The 20,439-nt window shown below is 39.4% G+C and overlaps 1 protein-coding gene across 1 annotated transcript in view; it reads left to right on the forward strand.

The window, feature by feature from the left end:
* HYDIN (HYDIN axonemal central pair apparatus protein) overlaps window positions 1–20,439 on the forward strand; it is a 469,694-nt gene that overhangs the window by 139,637 nt on the left and 309,618 nt on the right. Inside the window, exons 10-11 of the mRNA XM_077984568.1 lie at window positions 6,834–7,035; window positions 14,051–14,234. Of these exons, the coding sequence (XP_077840694.1) occupies window positions 6,834–7,035; window positions 14,051–14,234 (386 nt within the window). The remainder of the gene's footprint in view (window positions 1–6,833; window positions 7,036–14,050; window positions 14,235–20,439) is intronic.

A 20,439-nucleotide genomic window follows, 5' to 3' on the forward strand; every position in this document is an offset into this window, starting at 1 on the left:
CTAATAATTTGTCTCCTTGTTTTATCAGTTATTGGAAGATGTCATTAAAATCCACAACTACAATTTAGGTGTTCCTGTTTTTTGGTGCTAACAATTTTCATTTTATATATTTTGAGGTCATGATACTTGATGTAGGATTATTATAACTTCCTGTTGAATTAACCATTTTGTCATTGTAAAATGTCTCAATCTTTAGTAAGATTTATAACACTAAAGTCTACTTGATCTGATATTTATACAACATAGAAGTTTTTTTTTGATTAGTGTGGACATAGCACAATCTGTTCATCCTTTCACTTTCAACTTTCCTCACGTTTAAAGTATGACATTTGAAAGCATCACCAATGAGGCTGATTATTAAATCCGGTCTGAAAATATTTGTCTTTTAATTGCACTATTCAGTCATTTTATGTTAAATGCAATTACAGATATATTTGAACCTTCTGTTTGACTATTAAGTAATTATTCCCATTATGGTAAAATTATTAGCTGAATTTCAGCCAAAACCATTGTGTTATTGGTACTGATAGTGGATGAAACTGAATAAACTTATGCCTGCTAATAAATATGGTCAGTGATACATTTTTTTTTCTGTCTGGATCTCCATATCTTTGTTGATTTTGCGTACATCTTATATCTTATATCCTTGTTGATTTTGCTTATGTTAGTTGCTGAAACTAAGTATCAGAATAAATGTGGCCTTAGAATTACATTTGGGTCACTGTATCACAAGATTTTAAATCAGGAGTTTGGAAAAGAATGAAGCATAGTCAACCCTTTTACTCTTATTAAAATAATTAATTGTTGGTAAACATGGTTAATATATTATCTTTAAAATGATTGTTTATTTCATCTTTATCTCATTCTTTCAAACATTTGGGGGTATTTTAAATACATTTGACACATGAGCAATCTAGCATATGGGTATAATTTATAAATAAACAACTCTACATATGTTGGGATGTAATTTCAAAAAATGCTATTTGGTTGGGTTTTGAGTTCAGCTGATTTAGAGTGCTTATAGATCAATAGAATCAGTGCTTATAGATCAATAGAATCAAAACTTGAGTGACGACTTCAGTGATAACCTCATCCAACCCTTGGATTTTACAGATAAACTGAAGCCCTAAGAAATTAAGTGGCTCACCCAAGGTCACAGAACTAATCAGAAGGCCAAATAGAAGCCCAGTTAGAAGCGGGACTCAGCTCTTAACTCCTGGGCAGTGTTCTTTCTTCCATATGACTATATGTGCATTTTTGCTCTCTTGATCTGCTGCCTTTGAAATGCAGCTGCATTTTCCCAGCCTCCCTGGATCTCAATTTTACTTTTATATAAGTATTTGGAATGATACCTATGCTTACATATGTACTGCTGTGCTAAAGGAAAGATAGGATGAACCACAATAAATATTTGTGTATTAAAATTTAATCATTCAGCTGGGCGTGGTGGCTCATGCCTGTAATCGGGAGGCCGAGGCAGGCGGATCACAAGGTCAGAAGATTAAGATCATCTTGGCCAACATGGTGAAACCCTTGTATTTTTAGTCTGTACTAAAAATACAAAAATTAGCTGGGTGTGATGGCATGTGCCTGTAATCCCAGCTACTTGGGAGGCTGAGGCAGGAGAATAGCTTGAACCAGGGAGTTGGAGGTTGCAGTGAGGCAAGATCGTGCCACTACACTCCAGCCTGGTGACAGAGCTAGACTCCGTCTCAAAAAAAAAAAAAAAAAAAAATTAACCATTCATAGAATAGTTGGTTTCTACCCCCTGAGGTTCTGATGTCACCTTTGGTGAATGAATAAAGTCATACTCTGAAGATTGCAGAGGTAAACTGTCTTACAGAATTTTTCCTTACATGAAATGGACTGCTGCTAAGAATATGCTTTCAATCTTTATTGTGGGTTATTAATGACCAGAATCTATAACCTTCCATTAGTGAAAAATGCTAATAACTGCCTAAACACAATTAATCATGAAGCTTTTCCAAGCAGCCACGATCATTGGCTTTTCATTTCATCAAATAAGCATCTGATTGAACTTTCTGCAGCTGTTTGAAATATGAATTTATTTGGGGAAGGAAATTTAACATGGGCTCTTGATGAGTCTTTTCCTTGTAATTCCTAAAACAACGTTCCAGAAGAAGCAGCATTGACACTCCTCAGCAGGAAGTACTCAATCACGTTCCTAACAGTGGCATTTGTTCCTTCCATTTCTGGCCCTCCACTGGATATATTCTTGATTAAATGAAGCTAGGAGATTTCTTTGCTTTTTCTGACAACCAGAGTTTGAACCAGTGCTCGAGCAATTAAGGAGGTTGAGTATAAAGTTTTAGCAGTATCTAATATTTTACCCATTAATGTTTTCCTGAACCAGAATTCTCCCCTCCTTTCTCTTTTCCTCTTTCTCCCTGTGTGTGCCTGCGTATAGTAAAATCAAGTTTGTTTAAGCAGCTGATTTTACCTGAGAAATGATTTAGTTATCTTTTTTATTATAGAATTGAGAAAGAACTGATGTAAGGTGATACCTTTTATAAACTCATCCCTCCAGAAGAGATTAAAAATACAATTACACAAGGTTACATTGATAACAAAACCAAGCCAAAACCAAATCCAAAACCGAACAAATAAGTGGAAGTATCATTTGACTCTGAAGAGACAAACAAATGGTTAATTGTTTAAGTTTTGCACTTTTCAACTAGTCTTGAGAAACTAAATATAATCACAGGGTTCAAGGAGATACTGCTATTCAGAACAGCAGTTCAAAAAAGACATTTGAACAAAATTTTAAAAAAGAAAAAGAAAAAAGACATTTTTATGGAAACTTTGGTTACTAGAATGAGTACCAGAAATAGTAGTGTAGGGGGTTTCTTCTTCAATGCCTGGTGAGGTTGCTCTTCTCACCTTAGAAGTGACATTAACCATTGGCATACTCAGGAAATAGAGATGATGCATGTATTCAGCATTTTTAAAAGTGTTATGTCTCTTACCAAAGAGGAGATACTTTAGGAGTCAGAAGTTGGCAAGTAACCTTTTTCCCCAAAGGTGTGATGATGTGTTATTATTAAATATACACACAGTCATAATATTAGTGCTTCACACGGCAGCTTTATAGTAATTTACATATTTTACTCTAGTAAACTTTCTAAAACTATAAAGAATTTTTCTTTTTTTCCTCATAAAAGCCAGTAGAGGCATACCAAAATATAATATAGTCAGTAATTGAGTGTGATGTTGCTACTTTGCAGTTAAAACTGCTAAATAATGTCTATCTGAATCTATTAATATCTGTGCAAACTTACCCACATCAACTTTGTTTCAATGGTGGGATTATTGTTAATTATAAATGTGTGCTGTTATAACTAGAAAATCTAGCCAAACATAGGTAATGTAAAAGAAGCGAATGTTTTAACATGGCTTTAGAAGCAATGGAAACATTACTTGACCTTGTTTTCTTTGTTTCTTATTCCATAGCTTAGGATAGGGAGTAGCAGAAGTTAAGGCACTCAGATTGTCAGGGATTTAAATGTTTAGGGAAGTGAGATAAGGTTTCCATAAGTTCATAGCAAGTGAAGATTTGCAAATTACCAGGGGTTAGTATTTAAAGGGACATTTCTTTAACTCCCTTCATTTTAGTGATAAGTAAACTGAAGCCCAGAGACGTTAAATGACTTTACAGCTCACTAAAGCTGGAATTTGAACCCAGGTCTTCGGGACCCCCTGAGACCAGTACACTTTCTGCATCTCACACTGCCTTCTGTGCAGATTGAGAATACCGGTTTTGGCATTACCACCGACAATCAGCAATGTGTATCTACATGTTTAAATCTTTAAAACAACACTGAATGAAAAAAGCAAGTTGGAGAATTGTATGTACAGTATGATACCATTTATTGTTACATAAGTGTTGCTTAAGTTTCCCGAACAAAGAGCACTTCCAAATAGTTTGGTTCAGCAATGCCCTACCATAGTGAATTTGACCCTGTTGTGACCAAGTGATGAAAAACTTTCCATCAACTTGTTAGTTCCCTGGAAAATCTGTGGTTCCACTCATATATTTAATTTTGTGTCCTCGGTTGTCTGAGAGTATTGAAACCACAGTATGAAGTATATGTGTATATAACTATATACACAGTATGAAGTATATGTGTATATAGTTAGCTTCACATTCATTTTTGTAAAATTAGTTTTGTTCATATTTGTTTTTACATGATTGATGGTAGCAAAATTGGCAAGAGATAAATGAGACTTTCCACAAATATATCTGTACTGGGATGTAATAAAAGGTTGTTCCTAAACCCATCTATGATGACTGCAGCATGCAACTCCAGAAACCAAAAAGGTACCAGTGCGGGAACAGGTCCTCCAAGGACACAAAAAATGCTAATGTTGAGGAACAGCTTCCCCATCCATTCCTGGAGACATGACACCACTTCCATCCTGTCAATCTTCAAAGTAGCTAAGGGTTGGGGAGCCTTTTTAAGATTGTCTCTATAAAAGTAAGTATTATAAAAACCAAGTACTTCAACAGCTTTGGAGATAAGAGAAGAGTTATTGCTTCCTTCACTTTGTGGAGCTGATGAGTTTTGGAAGATAGTGGTGAAAAAAATCAATATTAGATGGTTCTTGAAAAAAATAATAACTTTTGCTATATTTCTAGGAAGGAAGACTTTTGCAGTGAGCAGCTCAAATTAATGACATCAGTCTCTCTGACCCCTAGGTTGCGTGAAATAAGCCCTTGGATCTTTTATTCCCTTTGATTAATTTTTTAAACAATTACATATTTCAGATACACACAAAAGCACAGAGAATAATATAATCAACACCTGTTATATTTAACACATCTCAACCTTTTGCCATACACATTTCTTTCTAGAGGTTTTATTTATTTATTTATTTATTTTTGGATAACCAAACTGATTACAGACCTGAAGCCACTTTGTTACCCTTTTCTGATCTAATTCCCCTATCTTGCTCCTCAGAGGAGCTTTACTGGGTGCATTTTAATGCTATTGCTACATATTTACTTATCCATAAACAATATATAGTATTGTCTTGAGCAGTTTTAAAGTTCACATAAATGGTATCATACTGTACATACAATTCTCCAACTTGCTTTTTTCATTCAATGTTGTTTTAAATATTTAAACAAGTAGATACACATTGCTCTGATTCATTTCAATGAATGTGCCACATTCCAGTATGTGAAAATTGAAGATGTAACTTCTTTGCTATTACAAACAGTGCTGCATTGAGCAGCTTTGTATAGTGTCTTCTTGGGCAGCTGTGTGAGATTTTCCTTTAGGATAAATACCTACAAGTGCAATTGCTGGGATACAGGGCAAAATTATCCCGAGCTTTACGGGATACCAGATTGGCTTGTCAAGTTGTTGTGGCAATTTATACTTTCATCAGAAGTATACAAAAATTCTTTTTCCACATTCTTGTCAATATATTGCTAAAAGGATATCATAAAACATCCATAATTAAGAATATTCCAATTAAAGTAACAATGAGTTTTCACTTATCAGATTGTTACATTTCACTCAAAGAAAGTTTAAAAGTTGACAAGAGTGCATACCTTTTTTTGGAAGGATGTACACAAAAATATTGACAGTTCTTACCTCTAAAAATCAGACCTGGAGTTAGGTGAAGGCAAGAAATATATTTTTTAGTTTTGTTGTATTTGCTTTTATAGTACTTGAAATTTCAACTCTCTATATGTTTTTTAAATAAAAATTTTAAAGTCAAATGCCTAGATGCTTACTTCTTCTTTCTTTGGGGAAAGTTTTTTCTGCATCCAAATTTATTGAGCCTAAAGAACATTTAAAATGTATAAAGAGTTGTTGATTTCCTGAATGACTGGTTCATACAATAGTGAATGCAGCAGAAATGTTTGCTAAAAAATAAGATGCAAATAATGATGCTTTAAAACTTTAGCAACATAAGTCAACAAAACATTCATGGTATTACAATATTTATTTTTTCTATATGATGTCAGAGTAATGTACCTGCTGTGACATTGCAGAGATCAAATCAAATATAGTTTGTAGGTTTGTGTCTTCTCGAAAGCTCACTTATGTACTTAGAATCAAGGTAATTGGTGCATCCTGAATAAAGTCAGGGGCTTAAATTGCTATACTGAATAAAGATATTCCTAATATTTAAAAATATTTAATTTTAAATACAATTTTTGTCTATTTTTGTTTTCTTTTTATGTAGCCACTATCCAGACATGTCAGGGGTGTGTGTGTGTGTGTGTGTGTGTGTGTGTGTGTGTGTGTGTGTCTTTTGTTTTGTTTTAATTGCTGTTTAGGGATGTGGTTTCTTTTAAATAGTCAGTTTTCTATTTTTGAAGTTACTGAATTTTCCCTTCTGATCTGTGTTCTCAAATGGACTTAAATTCTCTCATGTTGAGCAGCTCTTCTTAAGTATACTTGGTACAAGCATTTTAAGAATGACAAATCAAGCTCATGCATGAGCTAAAGATGAGGCATAGAGTAAAATTCTATAACTCGATTGTCCTCCTGGTCAGGCTGTAGGATTGAAAGCTATTTACAAAGAAGAAAAAGTTTTGGAGTGCCCACAACAACAATGCATATTTTATATATTTATTGCAATGACCAGGCAAGATAGCTTGATTTTTCTCTAACTGCACCAAGCATAGTATTTGTTTTCTGATTGTATCTCATCTCTGGACTGATGGGGGTACAGTGGAAAGAATGAAATCTTGATGCTTATACTATTTTGCCTAACTTCATCTTGAAAAAAAGATAGCCTAGGCGTGTCATTTTAGAATAAATCTTGAAGTGTGTTTGTACTTTGTTAATTCCTAGGTGAAAAAGTGTTTGTATCTCTCTATGGAGGTGCCATAGACATGAATATAAGGCTGGATAAGAATTCCTTGACCATCGAGAAAACCTACATATCTCTGGCCAATCAGCGAACTGTAACCATTCACAACCGCAGTAATATCATTGCCCATTTCCTGTGGAAGGTATTTGCTACCCAGCAAGAAGAGGACAGAGAAAAGTATAGGTCTGTAACAAAAATCACCTATATGCAGTAATTTGAAGGGGGGGGGCGGATGTAAAACTAAGTTATTATGAAAAATCAGTGAATTTTGTGCTAATTTTTAGCCAACTCAACCAATGTCACATTTTTCTAACTTGGTTCTGGTGTAAGATCCTCTTTTGAAGCTGCTCATCTGAACAATCTGAGCTGAGCTATGTGGAACAGAATGTCCATCCTGAGTTAATATAACCTGGTTATAGTTTAGAAGTAATGGAATGCCTAGATTTTGAAGACCAAACCTATCATTCTTCACTATTCTTTCAAAACAAGTTTCCCTGTCTCTATTAAATACTTTTCATAACCCTAACCAAGTTGATCAGCTTTTTCTTTTTCTTTTTTTTTTTTTTTTTGAGACGGAGTCTCGCACTGTCGCCCAGGCTGGTGTGCAGTAGTGCGATTTTAGCTCACTACAACCTCCGCCTCCTAGGTTCAAGCAATTCTCCTGCCTTAGCCTCCTGAGTAGCTAGGATTACAGGCTCCCACCACCAGGCCCGGCTAATTTTTTGTATTTTTAGTAGGGACATGGGGTTTCAATATGTTGGCCAGGCTGGTCTCAAGGTCCTTGACCTCATGATCGCCTGCCTTGGTCTCCCAAAGTGTTGGGATTACAAGTGTGAGCCACCGCGCCCAGCCAGGTTGATCAGCTTTCATAAAGAGTTCCTAAAAATAATCTATTTTGGATTGGCATCAATGTGGAATTTTTTTCAGTGAAAAGATACTTCTAGAAAATATGAAGATTGAGGAAAAAGAAGGGCTTGGATATAATGGCTTTTATATTCTTGGTTTTAGTAGCATTGCTCGGTCCCTGCAAACTATATAATTTAATAATGATTTCTTATTGGTATCTTTAATATTATTATGGTTTTTAAAATGGCACTTCAGGCAGTGGAGAAAATTAATAAAATGTAAAACCAAACTGTTGTAGCTAATCTCATCACTGTTAAATTTTGAAGATTTCTTTTTACTGAATCCATGCTTGCCTCTTTTAAGCTCCATTTTCATTTTTATCTCCTTCCAGCCTCCCTGAATTAACACTTTTGCTGCTTTCATTGGAATTTATTTCAGCCTTTTTTATTTGCCTTTCCATTTTCATTAAAGATTAGCCCTGGGAAGCTTCAAAGCTTTGTTTAAAACCAAGTTCATATGTGATAAAAATAAAAGTCTTAGGTCCGTGGAAACCAGGAAGAACCCCCCCAGTGTGCAGTCCCTAATTGAATCAGAAGCCGTGACAATGACAGGACACAGTGGACCAGAAGCTTTGTCATTCAGACAATGAGCTTTAATCACTGAATCACTACTGTGCCATTTTTTAAAAAATGAGGAAAGAAAAACCACTTATGCCTAAAATCTTCCTCTGGCCTTATGGCATAGAAATATCTGTGGTTTTAAAAGGCACAAGGAAAAGGATCTGCTACTGCTTCCTTTGTCCTACCTGGTTCCCTGGCTCACATGTGCTCACCAGCGATCAAAATGGCCCAACATGCTTGAAGGGAAAGTGGGAAAGGAGATCAAGTAAAGAAAGTCAAACAGCAAAGTAGTGTTTCAGTATCATTCTTGTCCTATGGGCATAAGCCTTTGTGGAGAGTGAGTACACATTGTAAGAAGGAAAGCCAGCTTTAATTTCAGCCATGTCTGTGTGTTTGGCTATATGGATAGTATGTGATTGATGCCATGCCAATACCAAAAAGTATGTAAGGTTAATTTCAGCACTTAAACTCTAGAAAAATTAAAACCAATGGTTATCAGAGATGCTTAACTATAGGGAATATAATTCAGCCCCAGTGGATGGACATTGATTTTCATTTTTTTCCCACTTCACCTGACACATCCCTCTCTCTTTAATATTGTCTTTTATTCTTCCCTTTCTCTTGCATCATTTTCTTTTACTATCTCCCTTGCTCTTTCTATTATTTCTCCTGGCAACTTCTTTGTAACAAGGGGAAAAATATAGGATAGCAATTTTATAACCATGATTGGAAGCCTTTATCATCTAGAATCATGACCGTCTTTTAACCAATAGACTTGAAAAGCAGCTTCACATAAATAAGAATATCACCACTTTCACTCTGGGTGACATACAGGCCCAGAACTCCTGTTTCTCCAAACTGTGTTGCTTTATCTCTGTAAAGAGTCTACGATGTGCTGCCCCTTCTCTTCCTCCCACCTCTCTCCTGAGTGCCAGGAGCTCGGCCAAGAGGGAAAAAGGATACCAGTCATGCTGATCTCTTGTCGCACCAGGGTGGCACTTCTTGCTCTTCTCTCTATTGTTCCTCGATACAGCCCCAAGCATAATAATAAGAAAGCAAACAACTTTCCTATTATAAGCCATGAATTCTTGTCCTTGAGGTAACTGTGATAAAATGCCCAACCTCTTGGAAAGGAAGGCAAGTACAGACAAGTTTGCCCTTTACTAAACATTAAACTCCTGCCTTCTGGACAGGGCAGTGGTGCTCTTGCTGTGAGTGTAGGCCCCTCCTCCTCCATGTCACAAATTCTCAGATTGTGTCCCAGGCCACACATCAGGGGTCAATAAAGCAGAGTGTTCTTTGGTAACTTGCTTATGGGCAGAGGTCCACCCATCCCTGAAAAGCTGCAGCGAGATCTTTAGTGAATGGGGTGAATCCTCTCTTGAGCACCCCAGCAAGGCCTACAGAGCTGAATCAGACGTTACCCTCTTGATATCTGACTCTCTTGCTCATGATGGGGTGCACCTTCTTCCTTTGTTCCCCCTCCTTCAGCAACCTCTATTAAAAGGTTTAACTTCTGTGTAAACTTTCAGGTCAGATTCAAGAGCCTGCCCACTGTTTTCCTGGCATTTTAACATGGCTTAAAGCGTGTCCTGTGGCATTCATCTCCAGGGGCTGAACGTTGCTCAAAGGTGGCTTCAACAATGCTGATAGCTCCAACAGATACACTCAAGTCCCATTCTAGCCATCAAGGTTTCTTGCCCTCTTGTGGCAAACACTTGGATATCTCTTCTTCCAGTGGAGGAATTTCAGCCCCAGGAATCCCTATGTTTCCAGCAGTTTACTGTTTGGCCTTCCTCCACACCCACCTCAAAGTATCGCTAAAAACTTTAGGACACGTGTCCAGGTTTGGGGATAGAAGGTTGTTTCCATGCTACACTCTTGGGCAATGATGTTCCTCCCCCTAGAAAGAAGTTCTGTGCTTTAAAAATGTTTTCTTTTCTTTCTTTTTTTTTCTTTTTTTTTTTTTTAACTGGAGAATCAGATGTATAGGGACCTCTAAAAGATCACCTTTTTGTTCTTTCTCTTGATGTTTTCCTGGGACTTGCAGAGAAATTAATCTCTTCAGAAATGGAGGCTGCATTCATCCCTCCTTGCTTCCTCAACCTTGTCCTGAGGGATTTTAAAACATTCTGCAAGATTCTTTCATACTCATTCTTATCACGTTCGCTGTATTTGGAGACCTGGCATGGGCTTTAAGGATTTTTGCTCCCCATTTCCTCAGCAAGGTCACAGCCATTTTCTCAATAGCAGCTGGCTCTAATTCTAGATTTGCTCTGTACAAGAGCTCCTACAATTCTGAATGCAGCCCCCCAGGGTGGTCAGCATGGGTTTATTCTATAATATGCAGATGTAGGAAATGACACGTTTCCTTAGATAAATCAGTTTTAATTGGGCTTTGAGCCTACCACCTGAATCATAATAAACTGAATCTTAGTTATGGTTAGAGGCCCCTTTCCTTCCCTATGGTTTATACAAAAATCTGAAGATTTACATGGTACTGCCAAACAGGGAGAGGATCTCTAGTTCTTCATTTGTAACATCCATCACAGAGTTGCTAACTGTTCAGAGTCACATGGTTCGTTTTCCGTTTGAAGGTGGATGGCTCCATTTGTTCCAGGCCAAGTGTGGACATGGGAGTATTTCTTCCAGCTCTCAAGACCATGGCTCTTAGTTTTTAATCCTCTCAGCCTTCAGTTAGCATCTCTTTTGGGTGGTGAAGGGAGCAGGTTACAGGCCTTGAGTACCTGAAGATGAGGGACTATTACTCATTCAACCCTGCTTCACCAGAAACACACGTCTTCTCCATTGACTATTAAAGGTGCTGGTAGCTACTAGACCATTTGTAAAATGGGTTAAGTCCATGGTTTTATTGAAGAGAGGGCTGGCCTGCTGTTATGCTATCTGATGAAAGGTCTCCTCATCTATAAAAGAGAACAAGCTCTGAGTGCAAGAAACCATGACGATCAGCGGGACAAGATGGCAGAACACTAGGACTGAGATCTATGGAAGCCCTTGTTGGAGCCAGGCTCCCTGAAGGTGTGGCTATACACCTCCTCCTCGACTCTCAGTCCTGGCTCCAATTCTCCATCAGAGGGCAAAGAGGAAGAACCCAGGACCCACTTTCTTCCCTTTGCCTTCTACTGGCTCTTACCAATTTGGAGTTTCAACAGCATGGGAGAAGAGCAGCATTTTGGAATTTGTTTTGTTCTCTTTGCTTTCTGCTGCAGGGATTGCATTTCTCATACTCCTCAGTTCATGGAGCATTATCATCCTCATCCTTGGTCCACACAGATAATTTTATTTATTCTCTTACATCCCCACACCCTACTCCTGTTAATTCCCCCAAAGATACCATTCTAATATGTTAATGTATTTATCTTTTTATGTGAATCTGTTCTTTCAAAATGTATATTGTCTCGGGGGAGAGACAGAGAGAAGTCATATTTTGTATTCCATTTTCTCCTTTTTCTCACAAGGCTGTGTGCTTAAGATCCATTCATGTTGCTATGTGTACATCTAATCCATTGCCTCCACCTTCTGCAGACCAGACCACATTGTGCCACCCCCACATTTCACCTGTGCATTCTTCCAGAGGTGGCATCTACAGGCTCATGCCGATGCAGGCATGTTAGGCAAACAGGTGAAAATCTTAGTGCCTCAGCCTGAGAATTAATTAACATTTAATTTCTTAAATGACTTGTCTTCTGGTTTAAAAAGAAATACATTATGCACTAATACAATTTAGAAAATATTAAGACAAGCACAAAGATGAGGGCAAAAATCCATTCTAATCCTTCCAACTAGGGAAACCACAGTCAATATTTTGGTATGTCTAAATCTGTTTTTTTCCCCTAATAAGTATATATTTTTCTTTTGCTTTTTTATTACAAAAGTGGGATTATTGTATATGTTACATTTTGCCAATTTGTTTTTCACCTTAAAATATTTCAGACATTTGAAAATGATGTTAAGTATTCTATTTAATACCACTTTACTAGCTGCTTGTTGTTCCCTGATATTCCCTGGATTCCTGGGGGGCGGTGTGCATATTGGTTAGCACCAGGGGATTCAAGCCTCCAAAGACCTGAAGTTCAGGCTATCTTTCGGCTACATGATCTGGAACGAGTTACATAACCTTTCTAAGCCTCAGTTTCATCATCTATATAGTGGGAATGATGATCCTAATGCTAATGACCCTTCTGGTAGTTATGAGTATTAAATTATATGATGCATGTGAAAAGTTTGACAAGTGCCCAATAAATGTAATGTTTATGATTCTCATTTTTGTTCGACCAGTGCTTCATTATCTTACATCAAATTTACCCACTTGATCTGGTAGCATTCTAGCACTTTAATGGACATCTTTGTAGATGTGTCTTTGTTTATATCCATGATTGTTTTTAAGGATCTGTTCCTGCAAGTGGAATTTTTTGGTTTCTAATATAATCTGTAAGTTTTCCAGATCAGTATCAGATAACAAAATATCAAATGAAAAAGAAATGGACTCCTTTTTTTCTGCAAACTGAGCTGTCTTTAATTTGCACTGCTGTGCCCAGCAGTGTGGAAGGAATACTGCCAGTCACCTTGGACACTGCCTCCTACCTGGCAATAAAAATCAAGCACAAGATGCTTTCTTCCTTGGAACCAGAACACACTGAGCCCATTTCTTTGACTTCTTTTTGCAGTGTGACCAAAGCACCCTGAACACATACGTTATTTAAAAAGAGTTATTTGACAATACTGACAAGAGTTGGAACTGGGACAGGAATTCAGTCATCCTGGGCTCCCACTCAGCACTTACTTTGCAAAATAATTTCTCTCTCACCCCTGGTAATACCAGTACATTGATGGGAATGTGGTCGTATGTCCTGGGAGGAGATAAAATTCAATTGCAAAGTTCAGGAGAAATGTGAACACAGCTCTGATGGGGGCAGTGAGTGGAGGATTGGGGAAAGCTGCTGTTCTCACTTATCACGATGGATATTAAGAGCAGGAAAGAGAGAGAAAAGGAGGTGCCTTAAGGCATAGCTTGGGCATTTTGTAAGCTTGACAGCTTGGTGATTGCCTATGGTGGACAGAGGGAGAAAACCAGTGTGTATGGAGTTGCCAGCTTTGTCCCAGGAACTGCACTAGAGCCTGGATTACATTTAACCCTCAACACATCTTTCTGATGGAGCAGCTTCTATGGTCTCTAGAAGGACAAGGCACTGAGGCTTAGAGGAATCGGGGAACTCCCAAAGTCACAGAGCTAGTAAACAGATCATAGAATCGGTATGCAAACCTAGTCCCTGCTGGCCCCAGGTTCTATTCTCCAGGTAAGTAACAGCTAAGAAAGAATTAAAGCTAAGCAAATTTAAAAGGAACAAAATTGTCCTTGCCATGTGAGGGGCAGAATAGATGTTAAAGATTTAAAAAGCAGCCTGGAAAACACAATTACCTGAAAGAAAATATTTGTCCAGATATACATAAGGGCTCAGGAGTAAAGCAATGAGTATTGAATAGGAAAGGAATCCAGGGAGGATCTCTTAAAGAAGGTGGCTGAAGATGAGCAAATGGAGGCTCTGAGAGGTCTGAGGACCGAGTGCAAGGGCAGCAGGTTACAGACTCAGGGCAAGGAGGGACCACCCCAGGGTGAGGGGTGAGGACAGTTCCAGGAGGAGGGACTGGAGGGAAGCCAGAGTTCTTCATGGGAGTACCGACATGAATCTCACATTGCCTGTTTTCTTTAGGGCCTGTGATGACCTGATCAAAGAGGAGAAGGATGAGACTGATGAGTTTTTTGAAGAGTGCATTACTGATCCTTTACTCCGAGAACGTCTTTCTGTTCTCTCCCAAACCTTTGCGAATCAGAGGAGGCTGGTGCAGGGAGACAGCGTGCTCTTCTTCAATAACATTTTCACTGTGGAGCCCCTGGTGAGCATATAAATAAAAGCTGACCATACAGGAAACATAAGTAGGAGCACAGGGCTTGCTTTGAAAAGAGCGCTCACTTGGGGATTGAGACAGTGAGTTGCAAGAGAGTGAAGAGTCCACCTGAAGAACTTCACCATCACTGTGAGACATTATATAGACGGTAATGGTAAGAATGTCATGGGACACGTATATAGGTCACGTTTTCCATGCACCAGTTGCTGTGTTAACCACTTCCTAGGGATTATGCAGTTCATCTCATTTGAATATGTATTAGCTTACAAGTGTACGATACAAGATCCCATTAGAATCCCATTCAACAGATGAGGAAATTAAGACAGAAATGTTGTGACTTGCTCAAGGCCTAACAGCTGGGGTCAGTAGTTAGAAATTCATCCCTGATTGGCCTGACTGTATAGCAGGACTTCTCAATCCTGGAACTGTTGACATTTGGGGCTGGATCATTCTTTGTCCTACACATTGTAGGATGTTTCATGTAAAGCATCCTTACTTTTACCCACTAGATGCTAGTGTGACAGCCAAAACCGTTTCTGTACACTGCCAAATATGCTCTGTTGGGCAAAATCACCTGGGTTGAGACCTGCTTTGTCCTTCATTCATTCATTGAATACTCATTGACTGCATGGTCCATATCAGGCACTGTTGTGTGTATCAGATATTGATGGACAAAACAGACATGATCCTTGACCTCATAGTCTGTCTAGTGAGAGCTGTGCCAGAATTAAAATGGGGTCTGTCTGATTCCACAGACTAAACTCTTAAGCACTCTTTCTCCCTACTGCCCCCAAATCAAAGAAGCTAGCAGCTTTGCTATTTACTGTATGCTGGTGCTGTGCTACAGGCTTCCTGTGCATTAGCCCACTCCCGCCAGACAGAGAGTGATGTGAGGATCAAAACAGTGATAGGAGGTGAGGAAGCCCGCAGCTGGTTAGAGCTGCCGAGTTGTTGCCATTTAAATCAGATGGAGAAGAGACATGGACATGAGGACACTTTAGAATACAAGTATACTTGTGAGAAATGCTACTGACGTATGCAGGCTCATTTTCCTTCTGTCTGCACTTCCAAATTGTTGTTAAAGCATATAACATGGAAAATGAGTTCCATGGCTAAGTAAGTTTGAGAAACACGAGGCTGAATATTGTTTGAAAGGTTTCTTGGTTATAAAACTTTGGAAAGCCTTTAGTATGCTAATGTGTGTTGTTAATCTCCAAGAGGGAGCTTTTCCCTTGGAGACACCCTCTGGGACACTGTTTTTTGGGGCCAGCTATGTGAGTCACTGGAGAAGACAGTAAGGTATTCTAGTTCAGAGGCTGAGGTGATTTTCATAGGCAAAGAAGTTGGAGAATGCTTCTTGAGAGAAGAACCTGGGCCTGAGTCTCCCAGGACAGGCCTTTTGGAGAATGAAATTGTGAACCATGGCATGGTTCACCCAAGGCTCCATGAGTAAACTAGTTTCTTGAAGTCAAGGGTTCACATAGGGAAAGAAGGTTGGAGATGTGTGTCAAGGCTGAGACTTCTGTCATGTCAGAGGACTATCCAGGGCTCAGGTGAGCAAAGGGATCTCCAAATATAATGGGTTAGATCAAGATGAGGACCAAAAGTGAAAATAGGTCAAGCCCTGAGATAGGGAAAAGGTCAAGAAGGAATTATTGATTGGTGCATGCAAGCAGGTGGCTGAGCTGGGCTGAGGCAGGGAAGAGCCATCAGTTGTAATCTTAAACATACTGGTAAGGTCCATGTTGTCCAAGACTGTTCCCAGCTATGCTGGACATCCAGGCTGATGACCGCTTCTCCTGGGCAGCCCTGGGACCACAACATGGTGGTCAGGAGGAGGCCAGGGATAAGCCATAGGTAAGTCCTGCCCATTTCTATTTCAGAAGTAGGAACACTGGAATTACCTCCAATGAGCTTCTCCTCATGCTTCCTTCCATAACCCATGGTTCAATGAAGGAGATGTATGTGTGTGAAAATATGGCATCTAATATGATAGTTTTTGAATTCCAAGTGGGAACTGAATTGATCATTCTTATCACGAGGCATCTTTTCATCCTTAGGAAGAAAAACGTTATAGTAATACACAGAAATGGTACCAAAATAATGAGACTAATTTTATTTGTATTGTGGGGGATGGGGGATACCAGAAATAAGCAGAAATATTCACTTCCAATATAAATGGTCTTTATGGAATCTATCATGATTTTGTTTTCTTCCTGTATTATTTAGTCTTTCTTCTCATAATAATATTCATTAGCTGGTTGACAATTTTTGCAAAGTGAAAATGAAGGCATGAAACTTTCCTAGTTTTTCCAAAGTTATTCTGGTCAAAACAGCAGAACTCAGTATCAGTTATAGTGAATTCTTTATTGATGTTAAATCTCCTTACTTAAAAACTATAGTTCTGAAAGTTTTATATAGATACAGTTCTTGTTTGTGAATGTACTATAAGGAGCTTGTACATTACTTCTACAGGTATTTAATGGGAAAATTCTACCATTTCACAGACTTCTTGGCACAAATGTGAGCCAAGAGTGCTTTTTACTGTTGAAATTTTGGTTTTCTGATTCAGGTAAATAAATGCTACAGTAGTCTCAGATGAGGGAGTTGGGAAAGGATTTTTAGAAGAGATGAGATCTGAACTGAATATTGGAAGAAGGGTAAGAGTTAATTAAGTGGAAAAGGAGACAGAGAACGTTTCCAATTGGGAAAATTACAAAAACAAAGAAACGTATCGGAGGTAATTTCATTCTTCCTGCTTCTGAACTAGAAATGGGCAGGACCCACCGGTGGCCTACCCCCAGCCTCCTCCTGACTGCCATGTTGTGGTCCCAGGGCAGCCCATCCTCAGGAGGAGCAGTCATCAGCCTCGATCCCCAGTGCAGCTAGAAGAGTCTCGGCCCAGTATGTCTAAGATTACCACGACTGACTCCTCTTCCCTGCCTCAGCCCAGCTCAGCCACCTGGCGGCATGCACCAGTGATTCCTTCCTGACCTTTCCATGCCTCTGGGCTTGACCTATTTACATTTTTGGTCCTCATCTTCATCTAACCCATTGTATGTGGAGATCCCTTTGCTCACTTGAGCCCTGGATAGCCCTCTGACATGACGGAAGTTTCAGCCTCGACACACATCTCCAGCCTTCTTTCCCTGCCTGAACCCTTGACTTCAAGCAATGTTGGAGAATGTTTCCAATTGGGAAAATTACCAAAACAAACCATCAGGGAAGGAGCTACCTGACCAACCCACTGTGCTTTAGACTGCAGGCTGCCATCTCCCACCATGCTCTGTGGGGTGGTCATGTGCATTCCTTGCAAAGAGGGAGTTCTGTGGTCAAATAAGCTTAAAGAAATACTTGTTCAAGAGAAGGTGACTCTCCAAGCAATGGGGTGCAAGCAGCATTTCCCTATGACCACAGACCCCCTCCACAGAGCATCCACTGGGGTCCATGTTCTGTGGAACATGGACACGACAGAGGGTGAGATGGGTGGTGCAGGTCAGATAGTGGAAATGCCCAGTGCAGGAAGGGTCAGGGAGACTGACCATCTCTGCAGGCAAAGTCGAGTGATGCATGAGGGTGCTGCTGACCTGGAACAGCCCAGGGGTGGTCAGAAAGGAAGGAAATGGCAGAAATCCGAGATGTTCAGAAGAAAGACACAAAAGTGGTTTTTGATCAACTGGCTGTTGATGGTGAGGTGAGACATTGTGAGAAATTTCATTTGTGTTTCTCCAAAGCTGTACTGAAGATATTGGGAGAATTATGATGTCTGATAGAAATGAGCAAGTCAGGAGTCCTGAGTTTACCTGCTAGCTTTGCCAATAGCAATATAAGCTTAACAAGCCATTTGATCTCCCTTGGCTTCAGTTGCCTTGTACACAAACAGGGTATTACAGTTAAGTCAAATCGATCCTTTTTGATCTACAAGTTCTGACTTTCCAATTTAGGATCAGACTCTGAGCTTCTTGAGATCAGGGAGGTCCTTATCCTCATTTGTGGCCAGTGCTAATAAACGAATGAATGAATGAACAAATGTAAATCAACAAATGATGATGAGTTTGGCTCTGAACATGTTGAATTTGAGATGACTATAGATATCCAAAAAGTTTGGCAAATGCAGGACTAAAATTTGTGGAAGGGGATTCAGGACTGGAAGCAAGATTTGTGAGTGTGCTGTGGAGATCTTCACTGAAGCCATGAAAAGCAGATGAAAACTCTAAGAGCAGAGCAAAAAGGAAATTGCAGAGGGCTGAAGAGGGCCTCCAGGCACTCACATTTAGAGTCTCTGCAGAGAGAGGAGAGGCTGTGACTTCACAGAGAAGGCATCAGTAGGCGCGCTGGCCAGCTAAGAGCCTGTCATGGCTTGTATCTTTGTCTACACCTTCTGTGCATGGTTCAGCACCACTTGCTTCTGAAGGTCTCTTCTGAATCTTGCTCACTATCAGGTCAGTTGTGCCAAGTGACTACTACTTAATTTCTGACAGTGGAGCTATGCACCAGTGATTGGTTGTTTCTTAGGGTGTGATTCTTTTTAATTAGCTTGTTGATATGAGTTGGGTTCACAGTAGAAGCAGAGGAGATTGGAACCAAGCAGTGTTTCCTGCTAATCTAATAATCAATCTCTAATTGATACTCTGCTCAAAAAATAAAAAGAAAAGAAAAGGGTGATGAAGAGGCTTAGAGACCGCCTTGCTTCCTGATGGACTCTTCAGCTTCTGACCACTGAGGAAAGACATTGTGTTCATATGAGATAAACTTAAAAAAAAAAAAAACAACTAAAACTATTACCTCAAGGTCTGGAAAGAAATAAGAAACATAGGCTTACTTTCTCAGACCTATATCTGTCTATCTCACTTCTTCAAATGCATCAGGGAAAACAAAAGGTTAGTTTAGTCCTGGTTGTGTTCCCTGCATATCAAGTATTTTATGGAAGCATTGTTCCTGTTTCAGAGGCTCTTTCAATTTAAAGCAAGGAGATTCAAGATCAAGAGATTAGACCCTGTTCCTAAATTGCCAAGAGGTGATGATTGAATTTAAATAAAATCTTGTGAATAGTATCATGTGAGAAGCAGTTTGACTCAATGTTATAAGAATGACAGACTCAAACCTCTAGAACTACAAGTCCTTCCTCTGTCTTACCACCTGCCAACCATGTGGCCACAGGTTGTGTCCCTTCCTTCACCTTCTCATCATGCTCATCATTTAACAAGGCTGTAGGGTCCGTTGCTCAAGCCTTGAGGAGTTAGTCTTTGGCATCCTGGACACTGATGTCACTGCACAGTACCAGGCCTGCTTGCTTCCCTCTTTTCCTTGTGATCTGAACAGATGGAGGCTGGTAGCTGCTCCAGGGCTCAGAGGTGGGAGTTTGTCTTTTGAGAGACCCCAGAGGTGTTCATTGGTGGAGAAAGGGAGAGTAATGACCCAGAGTATATTAATCTGTTCTCACGCTGGCAATAAAGACACATCTGAGACTGGGTAATTTATAAAGGAAAGAGGTTTAATGGACTCACAGTTCCACGTGGCTGGGGAGGCCTCAAAATCATGGCAGAAGGCGAAAGGCATGTCTTACATGGTGGCAGACAAGAAAGAATGAGAACCAAGTGAATGGGGTTTCCTCTTATGAAACCATCAGATCCCATGAGACTTATTCACTACCATGAGAACAGTATGGGGGAAACCACCCCCATGATTCAATGATCTCCCCCCAGGTCCTCCCACAACATGTGGGAATTATGGGAGCACAATTCAAGTTGAGATTTGGTGGGGACACAGCCAGCCCATATCACAGAGTGACCACAGGCAGAAGAAAGTCCAGTACAGAGGGCTGGGAGGAATTTTTAAAAATCTTTACTTGATAGTTTATTTATATTGTTGAAGCATCCAAAGAATTGTTTTTCTAGTCATTAAAGCATGGGGTGTGTTATCATTGTTTATGTCAAGTTTTTCATTAGCCTGAATTTTTCCATTTATTCCTTACCTAGGGAAGGTAATGGGTTCTGTAGAATACTGATCATCCTCAAGCCACCTGCTTCCATATGGGTTTTTTCCCCTTTGGAAAAGAACTGCAAAGCTGAAGTTCTATTATGCATGTTTTGTGCCTTCCAGAAAATCAAGTGGAATTGGCTACTTTCAGAAATATAATATCCTATTTGTATTGGATGGACTCTGGCTTTACAGAATTTTGACAGTCTCATTC

The sequence above is a fragment of the Macaca mulatta genome, chromosome 20, assembly GCF_049350105.2.
Source record: "Macaca mulatta isolate MMU2019108-1 chromosome 20, T2T-MMU8v2.0, whole genome shotgun sequence".
NCBI lineage: Eukaryota > Metazoa > Chordata > Mammalia > Primates > Cercopithecidae > Macaca > Macaca mulatta.